Below are 24,461 nucleotides of genomic sequence, written 5' to 3'. Positions count from 1 at the left end.
GAGAAAGTTTATTTAACACCAACACAGCATCAGACCCTGTACAGTAAGGGTTGCAAGTTGATGGCGGTATATGAAATACACCTCAAGTGTTTTTCAGCAGATCGCCAAGCCAGGTGACATACCAAGAACCTTTCTCCAGAGTCCACCTGGATTCCCAGCAGGGAAGGAACTGTAAGAGCTGCAACAGCAACCAAGCAAAAACCTGCTAGTTCAATTCACTTATAAATATATTTACTATCACAACTGGATCTCCAAACAAATTGATGAAATTTGAGGAACTGAGAACTGTTTTGTTTCTGTGTTCTCCTCTGTCACATCCAAAAGACTGATATTCTACTGTATCAGAATAACCCAGGCCACTGTGCACACCTTCCGCTCCAGGCCATGAATGCACAATGTCCCTGACTATTTCTTAAACCCCACTCTGCTCCAATACACTCAACATAGTTGTTTTCAGAGTTCATTCCAGAACAGGAGCATGAAACTTTTTTTGCTTAAATTAAGGAACATTAGGAGCAAACACTGGTGGCAAGATTTACTTGCCTCAGAATCTCATCCCAAGCTCTGACAACTCTTAGCCTTTTTACTGCTTCCATTATTCACCAGAAAAAGGAAAAGGATCTAGATCAAATCCCAGGCAAGTCCCTTAGACTTTAACGTATTTGCCCAAACGCTAGAAAGAACCTTCCCAAAGAAGGAAAAACAAGTTCTTAGGCTTCATCAATTCTCCTCTCAACCTATGAAACACCATACAATTTGTTTCCCATATCTAATAAGTAACCACTTAGCATTACGTTCTAATTATGAAGCCCATTCTAGCCAGAGTCTTCAGATCCACTGGCAGCTGTGAGAAAACTGCTTTATAAATGGAGTTCCTCGAGAAGACTCCTCTATCCCTATACTCTCCCCAAAACAAGCATCACAGAATCAGGTGATGCGAGCGAGGGCATCTGAATGTCTAACCTATTAACTAGCCTAATATTATGCAAACTTCCCACACAACCAAGCGGAAGCAAACCCATAGATGGTCATTATCCCAGATCCAAATGTCTGATTCTAGCTGATAGCAGAAATAAGTTCCACAAGTCATCTCCATTTGATGCCCTGCTGTTCAGACCTTGAGGCTCAGTTGGAATACTCTTACCAGCAAATTGTTTTGAGGCCTCCTGAAAGAAGCTGTCATTTGAGGAGCCAGAAATTGCTCCTTTACTTCTGTTCTCATCAGATTCCCTGCATGTGACTTTGCCTCCAGCTTCCCCTTCCTGGCTGCTGGAGCTACATCTGCATCTGTTGGCCAGTCTGCTCGCTTGGTCCCCAGCTCTCCACAGCTCCCTCTGCTCTGTCTTCCTAGTAACCCAATCACAGTTCTACAACTGATCTAATGCCTATCTTCTGAACTCTACCATCTGCCCGAGGGCGACTGGAGGCGGATGAGTGGGGGACAGGGAGGGAGAGACGACAACAAGAAATAGGGGACTGTGGGCACATGTGGTATGACTCACCTGTTCTAACCACCTATTCTGTAACCCATCCTGACCAAATGGTGCAGATTGTACACCCTGGTTCACTCTAACAGACCTGTTCTTGACACAGCCTAGCCCTTTAGACTGGGTATGGCTTCCCTGGCCACGCACCTTGTACCTAAAACTTTCTACCAAAGATGGAAGAGTCTCACAATTAATTATGGCCATGCTTATAGTAAAGGCAACCAACGTTCAAGGGTGTCTTCCATACTTGGTATTGTGCTAGGTACTTTCTCACTCAAAACTCACCGAGGACACTGATATAAATACTGCCCTCATTTCACAGATGAGAAAACTGTGGAACTCCACTATCTTCATAGTTAAGAAAATAAAGCTAACTGTACCAGATACTGCACAATGTTAATACAGAAGATTCTTTTTAGTGTTTCCCTTAACAGGGCCGCTTTTCATGTTGCTCATTATGTGAGAGTATTCCACTGCAGTAGCAAGGGATCCGGCTTACAACTTGTAGTCAGTGATCATCTCACCTTACAAATTCTGCTTCACCAAAAAGAAAAGCCCACACCTTAAGTGGTGACTGGCATCATATGCTTATAAAGTATTTAAATCAAATTCTAAAATTTACAAAATAACCTTTGTATCTTAAGAATTCTAAGAATATTTAGTATGCTCAATGGTGATATGACAGATTAACAAATACAGAACATATAAGAACATGTTAAACTAAGCCACAGGGATATAACATTAAAATCCAGACCCTGAGAAACTCTGAAGGACAAAAAACCCAGTTTCTTTAATAGTAACAAAGGAGAGAGAAAAAGGGGGAGTGAGGGGGAACCCCTAGATTAAAAGCGATTTGAAGGTCATTGCCAACCAACTGCATTATATGGATCCTGATTCAAACTATGATGTTTGAGACAACTGAAAATTTGAACACTGGGTATTTGATGATACTAAAGAATTGGGGAGGTATTTTATATATACACATATATATATACATACTTTTTAAAGAGTCCTTAATTTTTAAAGATACACTAGACAACAAAGGAAATGTCACCTGAGATTTGCATGAAAATAATCCAGGAGAAAGAAGTGGGAGAATAGATGAAACAAAATTGGGCATGAGTTGATAATTGTTGAAACTGGGAGATAGGTGCATGGGGGTTGGGTTTATTACACGATTTCATCTACTTTTACATTTTTGAAGTTTTCCATAACAGGATAAAGTCAAGCATTTGCAAAATACAAATACTTTTATGTAAGTGAAGAAAAACAAGTCATTTAAAAATGATACTACTAACTTGAAAAATCAATCTATGAATTTTGTTAGGTGGGATAATGGCGTTGTGGTTATGGGGAAAAATGTCTTTTAAAAGACACATATTGACATATTCAGAGCTAATGACATGCTGTCTAAAATTTGCTTTAAAATTTTCTTTTAAATGGAGACAAGAACAGGTATGGCAAAATGTTGAAACCAGTTGATAAATATATATGGGCTCACTCGAATTTTGTGTGTGCTTCCATTTTAAAAAGTAAATAATAATAATAACAGTGACAATAATATATTCCAAGGACTTCTTCCACTACGTGGGAGAGGAGGATAAAAAAGATACACAATCCAAACTAAACGCCCCTAGTTCAAATAAGGGGCACGTTTGGGGGACGGGGAGGGACCATTACAGAGTTTTGCTCTCATTTAAGCCAACTGAATTTTACACAGTCAGCAGATGTGGTGAGGAAAGTCTTACAGTGTCCACTATAACGGAGGCATACTTGAAGAAAAAGACTCTTTCCTCTTGCTAGTCCTGTCCTAGACATCCATTAATAAAGAAACTTTCGGGCTGGCCCCGTGGCTAAGTGGTTAAGTTCTCATGCTCTGCTTCCGCGGCCCAGGATTTCACCGGTTCGGATCCTGGGCGCGGACATGGCACCGCTCATCAAGCCATGCTGAGGCGGTGTCCCACACGCTACAACTAGAAGGACCCACAACTAAAATATACAACTATGTAGCGGGGGGCTTTGGGGAGAAAAAGGAAAAGTAAAATCCTAAAAAGAAAAGAAAGAAACTTTCAACATTTCTGAAGTCCAAGCAGCAGGACTGTCAGTGTGTGTTCTGAGGGGAACAAAGCTCCCCCAACATCCTGAGCACATGTGATTCTGATTGTCATAGAGTTTCTGGGTGTGAAAATAGAATTTTTCCATTCCTAGTTTTCTGGCTGTGCTCCAAGACTACTTTTCTTATCAAGTTACATTCAGTGAGATCCTTTATGGGGGGAAGAGGAGGACCTTTCCAGGACTTTTATGAAACATTTGCACATACACATTTAAGTGTTCTTTGAGGTTCTAAAGAGAAAAACACAATCTAAAATTACCTAATCCTACCAAAATTTCTGCTGTGGGCATTCACCACCAGATCTAAACCACATAATTGTTATTACTGGTAGAGAAAAAAAGGAAATCAACACGTTCTGAGAATTTACTATATACCAGGCATGTAATATGTATTTTTAACTAAATCCTCTTAACAACCCTAATAGGTGGGTACCCGACTGTCCAAATCTTACGGAGGAGAAAAGTGGGGCACTGAGAGATTACGTAACTTAGGTATACCTAAGTGGCAGACCCGCAGGGGAGCCCAAGCAGTCTGGCCCCAACATCTGGGCTGCTCTTTGCTACACTACTCTATACCCTAAAACTTTTCACTCTGAAACACGGGACAGATGACTGTTTCAACATTTCTAGGCCCTGGATCATTGACCCTCTTCATAGTCCTAGTTATCTTTGAGATTTTACACTATTAGAAAAATTAAAACTGGCAGTCCTTCTTTAATGAAATGAAACTGTCTGGCAAGAATCAATGGAGCTATTACAGGCATTGGCATCACTCACCACAAATAATGGGGCCCCGTAACTGCTCACCCTAATGCAAAGCTCACCAGCTGACAGATTCTTCTAGGAACAGAGATCCTAATCAGTTTTATATTGCTTCATTCTTCCATTTGATTGGTTAAATCAGAAACTAACATCTGTAGTACGAAACAGACAAGGAAACGAAAACTTAAAGAAATGTGACAAAGGAAAAAACAGAATTCATAAGACAGAATAGATCTTGTTAGAAGACCTCTAACTGAAATGCTCAGAAACAGTCAAGATATTGCATCCAGAGATAGGATGCTGTGAAAAGGCAAAAAAGACAAGACTGTTGTAGTTAAAAAAAAAAAAAGCAATACAGTAGTAAGGTTTGAAGTTGTGGAAGTGAAATCTAGAAAGTAAACAAAAACAGAGACAAAAGACTATCAAATGACACACAGCATCAGTCCAGGAGGTTAGGATTAACAAGAATTCCAGAATGAAAAGAAAAAAAATTGGAGAGGAAGTTTTCAAAGAAATATGAATTTTTTACAACTAAGATTAATAAGTTAATAGATTTATAGAAGTCTTGCAATTAACAGGGCCCACTCAGCACTCAAGTGAATAGAGACCCACACCAAGACACATCACTGACAAAGTTCAGACAACAAAGAAAAAAGATATTAAAAGCTTTCAGGGAAAAGGCAGCTCATCCACAAAAGAACAAGAATCAGACTGGCCTAGGACTTCTCATCAGTAATGAAGGATACCAGCCAATACTCGAGCAATGCCTTTATAGTTATGACAGAAAATTATGTTCAACCTAGAATTCTACTCCCAGCCGCAATACCATTCCAGTTTACGAACAGAACGAAAACATTTTCAGACATGGAATTACTCAAAATTTACCTTCCACACATCTTACCTTAGTATGTACCCCGGAAAACAAGGCAATCAACCAAGAAAGAGGAATATATGGGAAACAGGAACATAATGAAGGCAAGTCACAGGACATCAGCTGAGCAGCAGTTGTAAATAAAGCTCAGAGATTAGACCAGGAGGATAGAGGGCATCAGGAGGGAGGTAACCACAAAAAAGGGAGATACTAGACATCTGATACTATCTTGTTAAAAAAAAAAGGGAAAAATTAAGAAGTTATAAAAGCAAAGAACACCCCCCACAAAACAAGAATACAACTGAGAACTCTGACATGGGGAGGTGACGGCATCCTGTCTTATCTTTGGAGAACTACCTTCTCCCCCCGAATACATGTGATTCAGAGGAGGCAGACTCCACAGCCACCTCCAAGAGCAGGCCTATGACCAGGCTCTGACTATGCTAATCTATTCTCTCCACCCTGCCAGAGCGACTTGTTCAGAAATAAACACCAGCCTAGAATCAGCGCTGGTGGGGGCAGGGGTGGATCAGTCAAGGAGGATCCTGAGCAGAAAGCTGGAAGGAGGAGAGCCTGCTGCTCGTGGCGAGAGACCAATTCTTCAAAGCAAGGTGTGAGCACCTGGGTCCAATCCCACTCTATCCTCCTGGACTCGCAGTTCTGGGAACCAATTTCCTTTTCACTTAAGTTAGGACGGAGCTGGTTTCTAACACTTACAAGGATCCCGACCTAAAACACTCCCCCTGCAAATCAGGAAGTCAAAGATACCACCAATCGTGAGTGAAATAAACACATAATATTTACCGAGGTGACCAGAGAGCTAAAAATAATGATATAACTGTATCAGAAAGGTTGGGAATCAGGTGGTGGTGCTGAGAAATAATTCTTCATGGGTCTCTGTCTTTCAAGCAAGGCACTGTTTGCTCTTTGTTCCAGACTATATTTTCAAGGTTGTTCATATAGCGAACAGCCTTGGGAGACAGAAGGCGCCCTCCTCCAGAGCAAAGAGCAGGCATGCTTACTGTCTCCCTCTGGAGCAAAGCACAGGCCTGCTGACTGCCCCTTATAAATTATTTGGAATCCCTAAGCCCAGAGTTGTCTCAACCAACAAAACCCTCTAGGTGAACAAGTGTTGTCTGGCCCTCTCTGCAGAGCCCGGTGGGAACTGAGGCTCAGGACACTGAGACAAACGAATGTTGACGGTCTGGCTGCTGCTACTGCTGTGAGCAGTAAATTGTATGTCATCTCTGCCTCTGTGTCTTCCGCCAGCATCCATGAAACTGTGGCGAGATAACCTGTTAGCTTCGAGCGGAGTAAAATCTCAGATCCTTTAGAATTCCTGACAGGTGGTAATCAGGAGCTTTAGCATATTAGTATGGGGGATGACCACCTGAAGAATCAAACAGAAACAAGTGCAGTGGTTCCCCTGGAGGGGCCTGAGGTGGGGAGGGGTGCTTTCATCATCAACTCTTCTGCACCACTAATTTCCCCCACCATGAACATGTATTTGAGAAAGAAGCATTTGCTGGCTACTTCAAAGAGCAGACAAGAAATAAAAAAGAAAGAACTTTTTCAGTATTTTCATCCCACTAAAATTGGATGAAAGCATCAAGAAAAGTACCTAATTAAGCATGATGTTCTCAACACGAGAAGAGAGACATTCACCAATGACCATCTCAAGCCACAAAACAGTCTCAATGTATCTCCAAAAAAAGTAACTCATGTCTTGCTTTGGGGAATTTTTTTTTATTAAAATAATTCTACTAGCTATGTACACAATAGTGTCCTACAACCTTCTCCTCGAAAAGCTCATTACTTACTTCAGCATGTAAATATATATCCTTAAGCATAATTTCCTGTCATTATTTCTAATTTACCCCCCTAAATCAGCATTGTTTTAAAACTGAAATTAATATCAATTTATGATACTGGAGATACGCAGGTATAGTCTGAGGCTCTTTAGGACAGAGCAGAAATAGTTTTATGGCAGAGGGAATAAAACACACCATCTTGCAAGGAAAAAATACACAAAGGGCTAACTAAAAGGTTCAAAAAGTAATTGACATTAAAGAATCAGAATTTTCTAATCAAAATTTGAAATTACAAATTATTTTGTGTGTTAGGCCAGGGATGACTGTTTCCATTAGTACAATTTAAAATAAATTTTATAGGCAAGTTTTTCTCTTAAAAATGCAGAACAGCAAAACCTACCCACTGTCTACCCGTCTATTCCACTAAATTATACTTCCTGTACAGCCACATTATAACTTTTGCCTTCCTGCTGAATCTACTTTTTAGGGAAGATGAAGGAAGAGCATACAAATTCTGCCCCAGAAATTAAGCTAAATTGTTCTTGAGTTAAACTAAGTCTAAGTTAGAAGATCTGGTCAGGAGCCAACTCTGGCTTTATTTAAAATATACTGTATTTAAATTAGCATTGGTTAACTGAACATGACATTACTGCTTCAATCTCAGTGGCCCCATTCGATCTACGTAAGTCGTAAGTCGTGGAAAGCTGGAGCAGATAAAAGATAAAGATCTCTTTGTGACATCAGAGTGCCACTAAGTTGTTTCTGATTTCTTTCCACCTCCAGGTCTCTTTACTAGGAAGCATCTTGTGCAGTGAAGCTCCTCTACAGGTCAGACTGCTTGGATTTGAATTCCAGCTCCAACACGCTTATCGGCTAGGCAAGTGGCTTAACCCCCAAGACTTAGTTTTCTGCAAGAAAAAAGACCCAGGAACACCTTCCTCATAGAGTTGTATAAAGTTTAAAGAAGATAACATACATAAAACGTTTTGCATAAGGCCTAGTTGAAAGAAAGGAAGGAAGAAGGAAGGAAGCTACGAACATCATTGCCCCTCACTTTGTGGAAAGCCACCTGCAGTAGGAAAGAGATGTTCCATCGGCACACAGCGTGATGCTGGCAAACTGAGAGACTCTTTCTCACGAACTAACCCACCTCTGAAGGCTCTGAGAAGCTACTTCACCAAACAGATGCTACAGGCTTGAAGCAGGTGACATCATCAGCAAGTCAAAACTCGGCCCCTTTTCCACCAAGAGAACACAGAGAGAGTCCTTCAACTTGGCACACGTACAAAAGTCCCCTTGGTCTCGCTGGAGTACACGGTGGTCTCCAAAAGCAAAGCTTTTTAAATGGTGGAAATAATACTTTTATTTAAAATGTAAATTACTTTATAGCTAACTTTCTTACATGTTACATTCTTTCCTACCTTCATTCACTCAGCAAACGTTTGCTGAGCATCTATGAGGCACTTGGAATACAATGAACAAAGAGTCAAAGCCAGGTCCTCGAGGAACTAACATTCCTGTGGTTAGGGAGAAAAGAGATAATCATCATGACAAGCAAACTCCATGTCTATGTTTCAATAAGGTGACTGCTATGGGAAAATCCAAACTAGGGTAGGGGAACTTGGAAGTGCCAGGGGAGAGGGGCAGCGGCCATTTTAGAGAGGGTGATCAGTGCAGGCTTCCTTGAGGAGATGAGGAAGTCAGGCAGGAAGATTTACTTAAGAACCTAGTGTTCTAGGCGCAGGGACCAGCCAATGCAAATCCTACGGCAAGTGCAAGCCTAGCTGATTACAACACCACCACTACCTAACACTACACAAAAAAAAATACTATTGCTATTAGTCTCTCAACAACGTCTCCCTTTCCCCCAAAACATGTGTGCCAGCAAAACCAAAAAAAAGAAATCTACTTATAAACATTCAGTCATAAATGTTTCTGGAACACCAACCATGTGCTAGGCACCACTTTCCATGCTAAGGACACAGAAAAGAAATGACAGGCACCACTTTGTATTCTAAACCATGAAGACCTCAGGAAGGAGCTAGAACTTGACCACAAAGCCCATTCATTTAGTATAAGAAATACTTTTTTCCTGTTCTTTGGCTTATTGGGCCTTCATTGCTTAAAAAAAATAATAAATAAAATAAAATAGGGCCAGGCCCATGGCGTAGCACTTCGGCAGTCCAGGTTTGCAGGTTTGGATCCTGGGCGCAGACCAATACCACTTGTCAGCCATGCTGTGGCAGTGACCCACATACAAAACAGAGCAAGACTGGCACAGGTGTGACCTCAGGGCTAATCTTCCTCCAGCAAAAAAGAGGAAGATTGGTAATAGATGTTACTCAGGGCCAGTCGTCTTCAGGATAGAAAAAAAAAAAAGCAGAGATTTACAGAAATGTGATCTTCAGATAAAGTGGGATGATACTATACTGAAAGTGTCTCAAAGTCTCTGTCTTTAGAGCACAGATATCAGCCCCTTATTAAGTTTCTTCACTAAATAGATGATCATTTGAAAAGTACCAACAATGACATTATATTAATACCTTCTTCCCCCATCCCCTGAAGGGCCAAAAGCTTGCTACTCGAAGTCTAATAATTTTTCTACCATTTTCCCAAGATTCACTTCAATTAGAGAAAAAATGCAATCTACCATGTACAACATGCTGCGCCATGTGCTTTGGCAGCTAAGAAAGCAGCCTCTGCCCTCCCAGACCTCACTGCGCAGTGTGGGGACAGGCACAAGCACCCTCCTTTATGCCACTTCCTGCTTCAAAAGGAGCTGCAGCTTTTGATACCGCCTGGTTGCACAGGAAATTCCCATGAATTTTTCATAGTATATATTTTATATAATTTATCTGAGCCCACTTAGCAACTGGAGAGTACAGTTTAGAAAGGTAAGAAAACCACAAGAAGAAATATTATATAAAACAAACCAAATGAGATATATTTGTTGATTACTTTTTTTCCCCTGTTAGGTTAGAGGAGATTAATTGAAAACACGTTTCTGCATGTTAAAGAATGTACATAAAAGAAAACAGAGGACAAAAAAAAAACCACATTAACGCATTTTAACCTCACGCCCTAATCTACTTTTAAACTAAGAGAGCGACTCCTAAGAACATATCTGACTGTGTCCTCCTGTCAGTTTACTGTGAAGTGCTTATGGGCAGCAGGGTTTCTCTTCTAACTCTGACCATCCATCTCCTCCTAGGACTGCCCTAAATGAAACTCACACATGGTGTGCTATGCCTCACCAACTTAGCACACATCAGCCGGCTGTGCATTCCTTTTTCAGAGCATCATACGCTGTGGTGGAAGTACTTTCTGTCCACCTAAATGTCCTATCGGGCATATTAGAGCTGTCCTCTGGCACGGTGTTCTACAGATGAGATTAGCAGATACAAAAACCGTGTCACCAAGGATGTGAGACACAGGCGTACTCTCAAACTGCGAATATTCTTTGACCCAGCAGGTCCACTTCTAGGAATTTATCCCACAAGATGACCTATGAACAAGGTTATGCACTGCAGCATTGCTTCTAACAGAAAAAGACAGTAAAGAATCCATTTCTCAACCTCCCTTGCCTTCAGATGCCGCTGTGACAGTAAGTTCTGGCTAACGAAACGACTGTAAGCGTTGGGAAGTAGCAGCTTCTAGAAATCTTCCTGTAAAAAGGCTGGCATGTAACCTTTGCCCCTTCTTACATCCTGCAGCTTGGAATGGGCTGCAGTAGCTGGAGATCCAGCTAGGTCAGAGGGCGAGCGCGACACAGGGTGGAGCAGTAATAGGACAGAAAGAGCCAGGCAGTCAGAAAAAAGCAGGGAGGAACGAACCTGGGCTAGAAGGCGCTCTCTCTTGACTGCAGTGTTTTTATACACGTACAATTGGCAAGACTCACAACGGTCCGCTTAATATCTGTACGTTTTACTATACTCATTATGCCTCAAAACAGAGAGAGGAACACCACAAGTGCTATCCCAGCCCTAGTCACCTATCTGAACTTTTACAGAAGGAAAAACTGTGGTTTAAGCCACGGTTCATTTAGGTTTTCTATCACTAATACGCTCTTCATATACCGACATGGACAGAAAAAGCAAGTAAAAAGGGCAAGATAACAGTATGTAGAATATGCTACCATTTATGTTTTTTTTAAGGTAGGAAGAATAGAATTGGTTGCCTCAAATGAGTGGAAAAGCGTGCCTGAGGGACAGAAGACAGAAGAAAACATCACTTTTTACATCTTTTGCATTTTGAACCATGTGAACACATTACCTACTCAAAAGATAAATGTTCTTTAATCCTATTAAATATTTCATTTAATTTTTCTTGAAATTTTGGTATATGAAGACTTTAATGCTTTGAAGACTTATACTGACTTTAGTTTCAAGATCATCCCACACTGAACTAATTATAAGAACCACAAGCAACAAAAAGGGACAAAAGAATAAAAAAGCACTGGAGGGGGGAAAGAGGAGAGTGCTAACAATTCTTCTTTCAAGGGAAAAAGGCAAGAAAACATTTTAACCAAAAAGAGAAGCACTGGGGTCATTCTACTGCTAGAAATATACACTATATATCTTTTAATTTCCCATTATCTTCTTTTAATGAAGAACAAACAAAAGGAGCTAGCTAAATTAAAAGGCCTACAAAGCTTTTGTCTGATTAGCTGAAGCAATCATACAAAAGGTTCTTTCTTTCTGGAGCACTATAGATTATGAAGAGTTACAAATAGTAACATGAAAGTCTGTGAATCAGATTACAAATTGAAATAAAATTAGGATTTCTGAGAAATTTATCAAATTGACCTTAGATGGTTTTCTTTTCTCAACACTATTTTAAAATTTGCATTTGTAAACCCTGTTACCTTTTTCATGTTACAAATAATGTGACAAAGAGTTACTCAAAATCTACTCTTAAAACAGACCATTTAATTTTGTGTCACTTGTCCAAATCTTGGCCTACACATATATTTTTGTGCATGATTAGCGTGTATATTTTATATACCATTTCACACACTTATTTCTATGTAATGATAATTAAATTGCACAAAATAAAAAATGTTCACTTTAGAAATATCCATAAAATTTTGTATTTTCATTTTTAAAAGGTAACTTGGTAAGAAAGCCTTATTTCTCACACCAGTGCCAGAAGACATCTATGTAGATCCTGGGGTAGAGGCCACCAGGCATCTACTGATCCGCCTCCATTACAACCAAGCTCTGAAGTGATACATGCAAACACTTAAACCCACACAGGAGACATCACTTACATCCTCTGGCTGATAAGAGTACAAACATCAAATCGTTTCTAACAGGGTTGAGGGGTTACAAACAAAACCACTAATCCTTTAGAAATTCCTAGTAACTAGTGCGGAAATGTCATGTGGGGCCTCTGGAACACAGTAGGCATGAACAATAACCATGAACCCCTTCAAAGTAAACTCCCCTGAGGGCAAAGACTACATTTCCCAATACGGTTCTCTGTGTTATCCTATAAAGTGGAATTCTGGCAATACGTACCAAACGAACATTTGAATGCAGAAGGCTCAAAGAAGGCAGAGTTAACATCTGGTGAACACACCGAACACTAACAGTTTACAAACAGATACAATGCACAGGGAAATAAAATTAAAATGAAGCTTTATTTCTCTGAAAAGATGTCCACACTGGGCCAGCCCCGTGGTGCAGGGGTTAAGTTCACGTGTTCCGCTTTGGCAACCCGGGGTTTGCCGGTTCAGATCCCAGGTGCGGACATGGCACCACTTGGCAAGCCACGCTGTGGTAGGTACCCCACATATAAAGTAGAGGAAGACGGGCACGGATGTTAGCTGGGGGCCAGTCTTCCTCAGCAAAAAGAGGAGGATTGGCAGCAGATGTTAGCTCGGGGCCAGTCTTCCTTAAAAAAAAAGATGTCTACACCAGAAGCATACAATACAAATGGCAAATTTCTTAAAGAAAACTGAGTAATTACTCTGAGGTTCACTAATGAAGGCTTGACATGGTTTTCTTCTAAAAGGGAAAAAAACTAGGTTTGTACCTGCCAAGAACATTATATTGAATTCACACTGAATCTTCAAGAATAGTACTGTTACTTTAATAAACCAAAAAAATTAACATGCTTTGCAAGTAGAAAGGTGGGAATAGGCTCATTATTTTTTAAAAGAATAGGTAAAGATTAATTTTCTCCTAACTTCTAAATTATGAATTTGGAAGGGAAAAAATGGACTAATCAAATTAATTTTGTATAGTATTCTCCAAGAGTACTAAATAAACAGCATAAACACAAGACAGGGGTTACTAAAATTTGATTCTAACACATTTTTACTTGATTGTACAAGAAACAAAGATTAGTAACCATCAGATCAGTCCTTAAGAGACTTACTCAAGGAGCCAAAATCTTAAGACTTTTAACAGGAATTCTCACTGGATTATGTGACCATGGTCAAGAGGCAGACTTAAATCAGAGCCATTAAACAAGAGAAAGATTCAACAAGCATTTAGTAAAGCAGACGCTTGCAAACACTGAGGACACACGAAAAGACCTTTAATAAAACGAAACCGTAATATTTAAGTCCAACAAATGAGTCGGTAAGCAGATTTTAATTTCCAAGACTAATGATATCTTTTAAAGAGGCATGATCCCCTTCTTTTATGAGCCTTAAAAGCAGAGGAAATCCACGAGACATTCACAAAGGAACAATTCCTAAAAGAAGCTTTACAACTCCTCATTCTCTATTAAAATAGGATAATTAGAATTCAAGCAGGATAGACAAAGTCGACTCACAAAAGAAAACAAGATAACATCTACAGTAAAAATCAAGTAATTTTTTGATAATATATCCAAGAATGCTTCTAGGTAATTCAGATCATTTGTAATACAGAGGCTAAGCCCCAGATCAAATAGAGAGAGAGTAAAATAACTCAGTTTTAGATGAGAAATAGTAACTAACATGGCTAAAGCTGTCATTTAAATTTTAAGACCATCAAATTATTTTAAACAGCAGTAGTTCTAAAATGCTTTATACTATAATTCTTGTGTAAAAATATTTTATACAATTTTAAAAATATATGCAACTAGAATGTAAAGTTATGTTTTAATTTGGGGAAAAGTTACAACCCCCTGCTAATAAAACAAAAATGTGAACATTCCAGAAAAGTTAGTATTTATTTGGTCTTTAATAACCAATTTTATCAATGATATTTGCCAAAGGGTGGAAAACCCACCAGGTGTTAAACGATAATAAGACAAAAGAATAAATTCTTAAATAAAAGACTCATACTCGCCAAAGAATATACAAGAGCTGTAAAATAGTGCTAAGAGAAAAAGTGACAGAAGTTAACTAATGCACTTAACATAATATCTGACATATAAAGCATACTGCACTTTTCAAATTAAATGAATAACAACTGAACAGGCTTTGAAATTTCCCAAGTTAAAAACGGTGGTGTATAGCTATTTCAGCAAGTTAACCACATAGCACGTTAAATAAAACACAGGCAACAGAAATGCCGAAGGAAAGCATTCCTAACGCATAAAGCCATGTGCCTTCTTCGGACTGACTTTCAGGATCCACTTTCACAGTCCTCTTCGCTGTACCCCAAGGGTGATGAAATCCTGTGACGACGGTGGAGCCCTGCATCTAGCAGACTGCCTGAACCAGAGAGCGCGCCCCAGGGCCGGAGCGAGGGTGTGGGGAGGGTACCCAAGCCCTCCAGACAGTCACCCCGACGCTGGACGGGAAGTAAAATCTCTCGCCCTACTTTGGGAACCAGTTTGCCTCTCCTGATCCCTGGACAGTAAAGCAAATGTGTCCTCGGAGACTTCCTTCTCAAACTCAAGCTTCATCTTCGGAAACTCCAGCTAGTCACAAATTCCCTACAGTAGTTCCAAGAGTGATCTTACAACTTCAAATAGACTACAAACAAAATTAAACGTCTTAATTTTCAAGCAAATGAACACTTTAATGCGCAAACTCCTACAACTGAATCTGCTAAAAGGTATCTAAGTTAACCAGCAGAGTCGAAAACAACACAGAATTTCAAAAAATTTAAAGCTGCGAATGTAAACAGCCCAGATATGTCCCTAAACATAAGGGAAAAAAGCTAAGTCTTTAATTATGTGTCTACCATTTGGGGACATAGATATGAAGCTCAGAATTTAGCAGGGGAGATGAGACCAACACACACGAAACCTTAGAGCGCAGTAAACAACGGTCTGTACCCAAGCGCTGGAGCGCTGATGGCTGAGGACTCAACATATTAGGGGTTCAGGAAGCGGAAAGACTGCAGAGGGACTGGAGGAGAGTCCACGGAGGTTTTACAGGAACAAGCTTCTTTTCTTCTTCTCCCCAAAGCCCCCCAGTACACAGCTATAGATTCTAGTTGTGAGTGCCTCTGGTTGTGCCATGTGAGATGCCGCCTCAGCGTGGCCCAACGAGCCATGACCGCGCCAGGGATCCGAACCTGCGAAACCCCGGGCGGCCAAAGACCAGCATGCGAACCTAACCACTGGGCCACGGGGCGGCCCTAAGAGGCTTCCTAAAATGGACGATTCTATTTGGAGAAATGCAAAGCGGAGGACTGAGGAAACTGCCTGTTTAAGCACCAGGTTTGCTGCAGGCAGGCCCAGAGACACGCGAGGGAGAAGGATGGGACAGACCATCTTACGGAAGTCTTAAAAGCTCCTTTTAAACGTGATGCCACAGAAACCTAGTGCAGGAGAGCAGCATCCCAGTGGAATTTTTGCCTGATTAACCTGGTAACTCTACAGAAAGACTGAAGGGAGTCAGTAATGGATTTATGAAACTATCACAGAGACGGTGATAGAAATCTGAACTCAAAATGATCATTGGTCTAGATCCGTGCTAATACAAAAGCCACTAGCCACACGCAGCTTTTGAGCACCTGAAATATCACCTCTGAACTGAAATGAGATTTAACTGTAAAATGCACATCGAATTTCAAAGACTTTACATGAAAAAAAGAATGTAAACTATCTCAATAATTTTTTATATTGATTACATGCTGAAATCATGTTTGGAATATATTGTGTTAAATAACATTAAAATTATTTTCAGCTGTTTCTTTTTACTTTTTTGGATGTGACTGACTAGAAAATGCTAAATTATATAACTCATTATATTTCTATTGAACAGCATTGCTCTATGGTTATCTCAACTTTTCTGACTCTCCCAGTCACCATAAATTAAAACAATTTCAACATGTACCCATAAATATGCAAATATTTGTTTTACATATACACACGTACCACTGTACTAATATATTTTATATACAGAATAAAACATACACAAAAATAAATACTAAAAGGATGAGAAAAATAAACAAGTTATTCCAATATTTTTCTTCTTGCAATCCAGTGAACCATGCCACACACTCCACAATGGAAGCGCAGGATGTTAGCAGAGAGACTGATCAGGAAAAGACAAATCCAAATGAAAGATTCACTAAAATCTGATGATCAGTTGACTCTGAGAGCAAAAGAGAGGGGATGGACTAAGGATGACATAATGAACATCTGCTACTTGCTGCTCAGCATCCAGGAGCCCCTGAATTTCCCTTGGGAATCCACCCCTCTCCCAGAGAGCTCTTTCTTTTTTTTTTTGCTGAGGAAGATTCGCCCTGAGCTAATAGCCACTGCCAATCTTCCTCTTTTCATATGTGAGCCACTGCCACAGCATGGCCACTGACAGAGGAGTGGTGTAGGTCCACGCCAGGGAACCAAACCTGGGCTGCCAAAGCAGAGTGCACCAAACTTAACCACTAGGCCACGAGGGCTGGCCCCCATCATGCTCTTTAGGTAGCAATGACCCCAGCTCCACCGGTAGGCCCAGGCTGGCTAACCAATTAGCATATCTTTATCTAGCTTTAGTGGTTGATTCAGAAATGTCAATATATTTGGGGCTGGCCTGGTGGCACGGCAGTTAAGTTCACACATTCTGCTTTGGCAGCCCCGGGTTCACCAGTTTCGATCCCGGGTGCAGACATGGCACCATTTGGCAAGCCATGATGTGGCAGGCATCCCACATATAAAGCAGAGGAAGAAGGACACTGATGTTAGCTCAGGGCTAATCTTCCTCAAAAAAAAAAAAAAGAAAGAAAGAGATGTCAATATAACCCAAAGTCAATGAGATAAAGATGACATTGGCTGGGGCTTCTAGGAAGAGAAACTCTCTTCCAGCAATGGTTCTTAAGCTGAGACTTACAGATCCCCCCATGGAGTTTAGATATAAAATTCGGGGTGTCTGTAAACTCAGATGAGGGGGGGAAATTATATATTTATTTTTACTAACCTATGACTGAAATTTAGCATTTCCTTCTATTGTGAATTCAGTCAACAGAGCACAATAATATTAGCAGTAGCTGTCACTTTTTCACCAGTAGAAATCACACGACCATTGATTGCAGACAACACCTCCAAGTAGTGACAATGTTCATCACTACTTGGAAATTATTAGACCCACAGTAAATCTTGTTACTTAATAAAGAAGCACATATTACTATAATTTTTAAAAATATTTGGGGGGGCCAGCCCCATGGGCGAGTGGTTAAGTGCGCATGTTCCACTTCGGTGGCCCAGGGTTTTGCCGGTTCGGATCCCGGGCGCGGACATGGCACTGCTCATTAGGCCATGCTGAGGCGGTGTCCCACACACCTCAACTAGAAGGACCCACAACTAAAATATACAACTATGTACTGGCGGGATTTGGGGAGAAAAAGCAGAAAGAAAAAATATATATATATTTGGTACCTGTATTTTAATACAACTGGTTTTCTTTGTAGTCCTATGTATTTTATTTAAAATATTACTCAGAAAAGGGTCCTATAGGCTTCAGACTTCCAAAGGGGTCTACAAAGCAAAAATGGTCAAGAGCCCTGCCTTCAGCTTCTGCAGAAGCACACTCCTTCCCCTCCTCGGACTTGAGAGCATGAGGATGTGGGGCTTGAGCTGCTGACAAACATGCTGTGACCAAAAAGGGACCAAGGCCACAGAAGCAGGGCTCGTGAAACAAAGGAAAGAAAAGAAACTGGAGGTTCTGATCACATAAGTCCAAGTGCATCAGGCTTCGCTTTTGGACCTTTCAGTATTGCAAGCCAGGAAATCTGAGTTGGTTTTCTGTTACACACACAACACAAAAAACCTAAATGGTACAGTTGCTTTCAGTAGTTTCTATCTTAGGAAACTAGAACAATACCCATGTCTTTGCGTGGAAACAGCAAAAACAGCAAAGGCTTAATTAAGTTTGTCACATTGATAGAACCTGGGGAATATGAGTTTACTTTTCCACAAACTGAGTGTCCTGAAGACTCATCAATACTCACTCCAGGCTATTCGCACATGGACTTCCTGTTTTATAGAGGCTGGACAATTAAAACTACACTTTCCAGTTGACCCTGAAGCTAAGGTTTCAATATGACCTAAGTGTGGCCAAGCAGACATACCTGCATAAGAGCTGGAGGGCAGAAAGTAACATGTAATGATGGTTTTGCCTAAAGAAGTTAAACTTCTACTGAGTACGGTGGCAGCAAGTTTTTGATTCAACAACATGCTTATGGTGACAGCAGCCCCCTTAGCAGACAAGTTTTGCAGCGTCGTTCTGGGGTTTGTTTCTGGGAGCTCGATCTAACCTGTTCATTCAGCCCACTCAAAATTCACATATCTTTCTTTCTCAATAAATCCCGTTTGCTACATATTTTTGAACAATTAGTACACAGTAACAGGGATATACAAAAAGAAGCATCCTATTAGCACTTAGAAACCTAACAAGAGTTAACAGCTTATGGATACAGACGGAGGCAGGACCTGGAAAGAATTATAAGTGAGAAGTCCTAGGAGCTGAGGGCCAGATTACGAGCACAATAGTCAAGAGCAGAGCTTTATAGATGGTTCAGATCCGCAAGGGAAAGGACTGCCACCAAAGCAGAGAAATCAGAGATAGGCAAAGAACCACAAGAAAAGAGGGCTCAAAAAAATGAAGAGGTCAATTACCAAAGAAGACAAATAGAGAAGAATTTAGCCAACAGATCTATTTTTCACATTACTTCCTTCTTCAAAAACTGTCCCTGAGTACAGAATAATGCTCATATTCCCTCCAAAATTGGGTCCCAACCACCCTTATCTGCTAGTCTTCCTTTATACCGTAACTTCTAATCACACAGTCCATTCAAAGAAAACACACCTCTTCTCCGGACAAAATTGGGCCTAAAATAAAGGCCCAATTCAAGACCTACACCTGGGAAGCTTTCTCTGGCAGTCCCAGTTGCCTCTGAATTCATGTAACATTTCTTTCTTTTCAGACACCTAACTAAAATCCAAACTAAATTATAAGCCTAAAGAGAGCAAGGGCTGTGTTTCTCATTTCTTTATATTCTGAACACCTAGCATAATGCCACCCAAAAGTGCTGCTAACAAAGCAGGCCCTTTGAACAAGTGCCTTCAGAAGGCTGGCAGGAGATTGCAGGATATTAAAAAATTACTTAAACTGACTTGGAAGGTACATGAAGGAACTTTCTGTGGTGACAGCAATATTCTCTATCTTGACAGGTCTATGCATTACACAGATGTATGAACTTGTCCAAACTAAGGGGATGGGATATATAGATTTGTACATTTTACAGATTATAAATCTGACATAAAAAACAAGTAAACAAATAGTTCGTAATAGGCATGCTGAAATGTTTAGGGGTATAAAGTACGTTTACTTTGAAGTACAGTTTGAAATACTTTGAATAAAAATATAAGATGGATTGATAAATGGATAGAGGGAGACAGGGAGGGTGGGAGAGAGATAAACAGATAAGCAAATAAAGCCAAATATGAATTACAGAATCTAGGTTGTAGGTACTTAGGTACTCGATGTACAACACTTCTCACAACTTTACTGTGACTGAAATTTTCATGATAAAATACTAAGGAAAGAAAACAAAGAGTGGAAATCAAGGCTGAGAGGCTCACATATTTCAGAAGTTTGTCAATTAAAGAAAAGGAATGACCTTAGAGAAGAAAAAGGTAGATGCATGTCCCTGAGACTGGGACGTCTGGATTTTCCCTCTTCTCATTTTAGATTGCCTACACACACTAGTCCTGGCCTTGAGCACTCGTTCTTGCCTCAAGAAAGTGCCCACTCACTAAGCCCCTTCATTCTGGGAAAATCCAAATCCATGGAGTCTAGATCCTGTGTCTGTCCTGGGCTATGATAATCTGTTCCCCATTCTTTTTATCTCGGCTTCTAATACCTCCTGAAATTGACCTTCAGATGCCCCTCTAACGGCCAATGTGGAATAACATAAATGGTTCACCCTCCTGCTCCAATTCTGGCCCAACAGACCCATGGCCCTCCATGGCAAGGGAACGTTAAAACAAGGTCAAGGGTCCTTGCAGTAAAGACAATTCATCTGGGTGTCACAGTCCCTGGCTGAGTACTTGGCACAGAGGTACTCAAAAGATGTCTGTTGGATGAACGAAACCCTTTGCCTGACAATCCCGTAAATCACCACGCATATTTAGTGCTTAGTTTCACATGTATACCTACCTTGTGCCGAGGGTAGGAAATGTATGCACCAGAATTCTGAAGCTGAATATTTAAAAAGGGAAGAGCTGTGGAGAGCCAACTAGAAGATGGAGTTGGAAAAAAAAGATGGATAAACTCTTTCAACTAACATTAAGGAACACCTACATTTGAATCATTAATACTTTCCTGGATAATACAGTACGTTCATCAGTCAAAATACCATAAGCATGAACTAAAGGGGAGAAGACAAATTATGCAAAGATGAGGATTGACAGACATTCAATTTCCAGATGACCTAAATGCAGTTGGAGTTAATCTGCTCTTTTTCGTTGTTGTTGCTTTCAAAGGTCTGCAGATTATGCACTTGCTGAATTTTGCCTTTGTCACACATGACCTAACAAGGAAGGCATTCATTGCACCATAGTAGCTTGCCTCACGTATCTGGTTCTAAACAGCTGCAAATTTTGGAACATAACACTAAAGGATGTCTCTAACGACTAGTATGTTCTCTCCCCACCAAAGATTAAAACAAGATAAAGGTTTACTAGAAAATCAAAACTGTCCAAATTAAACTGGCTGAGCATAAATTTAAATTTAGAAAATAAAGCAGAAAATCTGTATAAGAATTTAAATTCTACTTCATGTTAATAGAATAACTGATCCAATAAACATATCCTAACAAAATTCTAAAATACAGCACTTTCATTCTTCGTATTTACTTTTTACCTGTCAGAAAGATGCCATATCACTAATGAATGGTAGATTTAGTCCCTTCAAATGCTGTAACTGGATAAAATATTTTAAAATAATAATAAACTCGATCTCACATAAATTTCCAATTATAAGAAGTAAAAACCAGGGCCAGCTGGGCAGCGCAGCAGTTAAGTTCGCACCTTCCGATCCACTGGTTCGGATCCCCGGTGGGGACGTAGCCACCACTTGTTAAGCCATGCTGTGGCAGGCATCCCACGTATGAAACAGAAGACGATGGGCACAGATGTTAGCTCAGGGCCAGTCTTCCTCAGCAAAAGGAGGAGGATTGGCAGCAGATGTTAGCTCAGGGCTAATCTTCCTCAAAAAAATATATATATTTTTCAAAAAAAGAAGCAAAAACTGCTTCCTAGACCCAAAACGTCAAGGCTTGGGTGAAAACATCCTGCCAAAAGTAGAAACAAACTGTAAAAACATTTAGAAGTGTTCTGGCTTGTTAAACAGTTATGCAACCACACTCGTGAGCTGGCTTTTTTATACCTGTCATTGCTCCTCATCACATCAGAATATAGATTTATTCTCCACCTCTTCACTCATTTCCCACAAGGAAAGATAAAAACCCCGATAACGGGGAAAAAAATGCATTGCCAAGGAGGAGCTGTGTTATCACCATCATTTCTATGTGCTTCTCCTCACATTTTAGTTCGACTTTCATCTCTTCCCATTAATTTACAGAGCCATGGAGCCTGCCCCAGAAAGGCTACTGGGAAAAGACACATGCAAGTGTCCTTGCTGTACCTCTTTCAGTTGCACTGCAAAGGATCTTGCCATGAGCCATTCATCTTATAGAGCGGGTTGACTGACACCCTCAAGTTGGGCAGTTTCACATTAACTCAGTACCTATCAGTCCTGAGGATCCAAAGGCTCAAATTTTGTCTTGAGCCTTCACTCAAGATTGTCACCATACGATTCCTAATTTGTTAAATGAAAAAAAAATAACAATTTTCAGTACTACACACAATGCTGTCAAATTTCCATGGCATAGTGAGGATCAAAATGAGATTTACAGGAAAGGCTTGTTTTGTGAATTTCCAGTCAAATCTGACAGGAATTAACGAGGGTGAATTTTCGCTTTCTCTCCTGTGTTCATGGGCATAGCATAACTTCCATCTGCATGATGATGCAAAATCCAGGGAGATAATACCTATCGATCACCCTTAAAGAGCTTATGGAGAGGAGGAAGTGTTAATAACAAAAACCTACCATTACAAATCAAGGTGAGCGAGGAAGGACTGAGGACTCTCCCACCCCAGCTTCCTGCTGAAGACACTAAGCTGTAATTATGCTTCCATTTTAAGCCATCTACCTTTCAAACTAGATTCTATTTAAATGATGCTAAAGAGAGCAAGAAATGATGAGTGAAAGTACCCATACCCTGGAATACCTGAAGAGGGTCAGTAATGGCAAACGACTAGCTTCTCTTCTGGCCCGAACTCTTGAAAGCTTTGGAGGAAAAGCAATATTCATAGAAAAGGCACCTTTTTAAAATTCTGTAGTTTCATATTTGAAAGCACTACAGACAAAATTTGAGTTACCTGTCGAGACAAGCAGTCCCGGGATGTGTCATTATACGGTTATAGCCCAGTCTTAGTAAGAAAACAAGAAAAAGGCTTGTGGCTGAGCTCTAGCTGTAGGAAACCCTCAATTAGCCATGGTAGCAGGGGACAGGGACAACTGGATAAATTAAATCCTCACGTAATTATCATTTAAGAATATGGGATTTATTCAACCCACCCCCATCCCCCCAGTACAACAGAAAAATTTCACTTAAAATCCGCTCTCCCTCTTCCTGGCCACTCTCTCAAAAGACGCGAACAAGCAGATGGATCATCTCAGAATTGTCTTGCCAAAAAGAGTAAGGCAAACTCAACCGTCAGCACTCAAACTGGTTCTATGTTTTTCAGCAATTCCGATCACAAACCAGCAAACTATGAGTTTAGCCTCCTGACGGGCATTTACGTTAAACACGCACCCCTAAAGCCTCTTGATGTCCGTTTTTCTAAAGCAAATGCGTCTTAGATTGAACGAACTAACAACGCTTGTTCGAAACGAAGTTAAAGAACCTGACAACCACCGCGTTAAAACTGTAAAACGCCGATCCCGAACCACCTTCCACGCAGCCCCGCGGCGAGCCGGGCGGTGACATTACGCTGAACTTCCTTGTTCTCCCTCGGGTCCTCCCGGCCCTTCCGCGCCCAGGGCCGCCGGGCCTGCGGCGACATCACCGCCCCCTCCTGGGAAGCCCTGACGTCACAGGCACGCGGACCCACGGCCACCACCGCGTCGCAGACGGCGGCCGGCCGGGGGCCAGCGGACCCCCAGCCCGCGTCCCGCGCGGCCCCGGGCGAGGGGAAGCACCGGCGGCGCGGCCCTGCCGCCGGCCGACCCGGACCAACGTCCGCGCCGGCGCGGGCCTCCTCACGGCCCTGCCGCGATCGCCTCCCCTCCCGCCGGCGGCGGCGCGCCCGCCCTCCGTGGCCCGCGGGGCGCCGCTCGGCCGAGCGCACGGAGGCCCCGGCCCCTGCCCCGGGTCCGCCTGCCCCTTCCCGAGCGAGGGCCGGCGGAGGGCCGGGAGGGCTGGGGGACGCGCGCCCGACCCGACCCACCTGCGCTCCTGCCCCGGGCGGGGCCTGGCCCGGGCTGCGCACCCCGACGCGGCGGCGGGAGGCCTGCTCGCTCCCCGCGGCGGAGGGCGATCGGGCGCCCAGCGCGGCCCGGCCGAGCCCAACGCTCGGCCCGAAAACCATTTGTTTGGCTAAAACGCCGTGACGTCACGCGCCGGCCCGATCGGCGGTTGGCCGGGGAGGGGCCGGGCCGGGCGTGGCAGCGCCCCCTGCCGGCCGTGCTGCGGGGCTGCAGACGCTGGGACCGGCGAGCGGGGACCCGGAACGGCAGACCCGGGTGAAGCGTCCGCGGGCCCCCGGCGGTGGAGAAGCGGGAAGGCTGGAGCGCGACCTGTGGAGAACCGAGCTACCCCTCGGGCTGGCCAGGCCTCAGTCAAGGGACAGGACAAGTTTGCTAATACTCGGGGGTGGGCCTGGAATTATCGATGCTGCTAGCTTGCTACTACATGTCCTGGTAGACTTGCTTCCAACCGGCCGGCGGGGCTTCAGAGTTCT

The 24,461-nt window shown here is 41.9% G+C and overlaps 1 protein-coding gene across 6 annotated transcripts in view; it reads right to left on the bottom strand.

Moving 5' to 3' along the window:
- The window catches only part of FBXO34 (F-box protein 34), a 75,620-nt gene extending 51,501 nt beyond the window's left edge, over positions 1–24,119 (bottom strand). Inside the window, exon 1 of one of the 6 annotated variants that reach the window (XM_023627776.2) lies at positions 23,949–24,119. Coding sequence is in view for 2 of the 6 variants with exons in the window: in XM_014735612.3 (XP_014591098.2) it covers positions 23,452–23,564 (113 nt within the window). In the remaining 4 variants the exon portion in view is untranslated. Of the gene's footprint in view, positions 1–5,262; positions 5,286–23,314; positions 23,742–23,948 lie in introns of those variants that run through there. The other 5 variants (XM_014735612.3, XM_070249693.1, XM_023627777.2 and 2 more) reach the window with 5 other exon arrangements.
- Between the last annotated feature and the right edge of the window lie 342 nt (positions 24,120–24,461).

This window comes from Equus caballus, chromosome 24 (genome assembly GCF_041296265.1).
Source record: "Equus caballus isolate H_3958 breed thoroughbred chromosome 24, TB-T2T, whole genome shotgun sequence".
NCBI lineage: Eukaryota > Metazoa > Chordata > Mammalia > Perissodactyla > Equidae > Equus > Equus caballus.
This window is presented reverse-complemented; position numbering and strand designations above follow the sequence as displayed.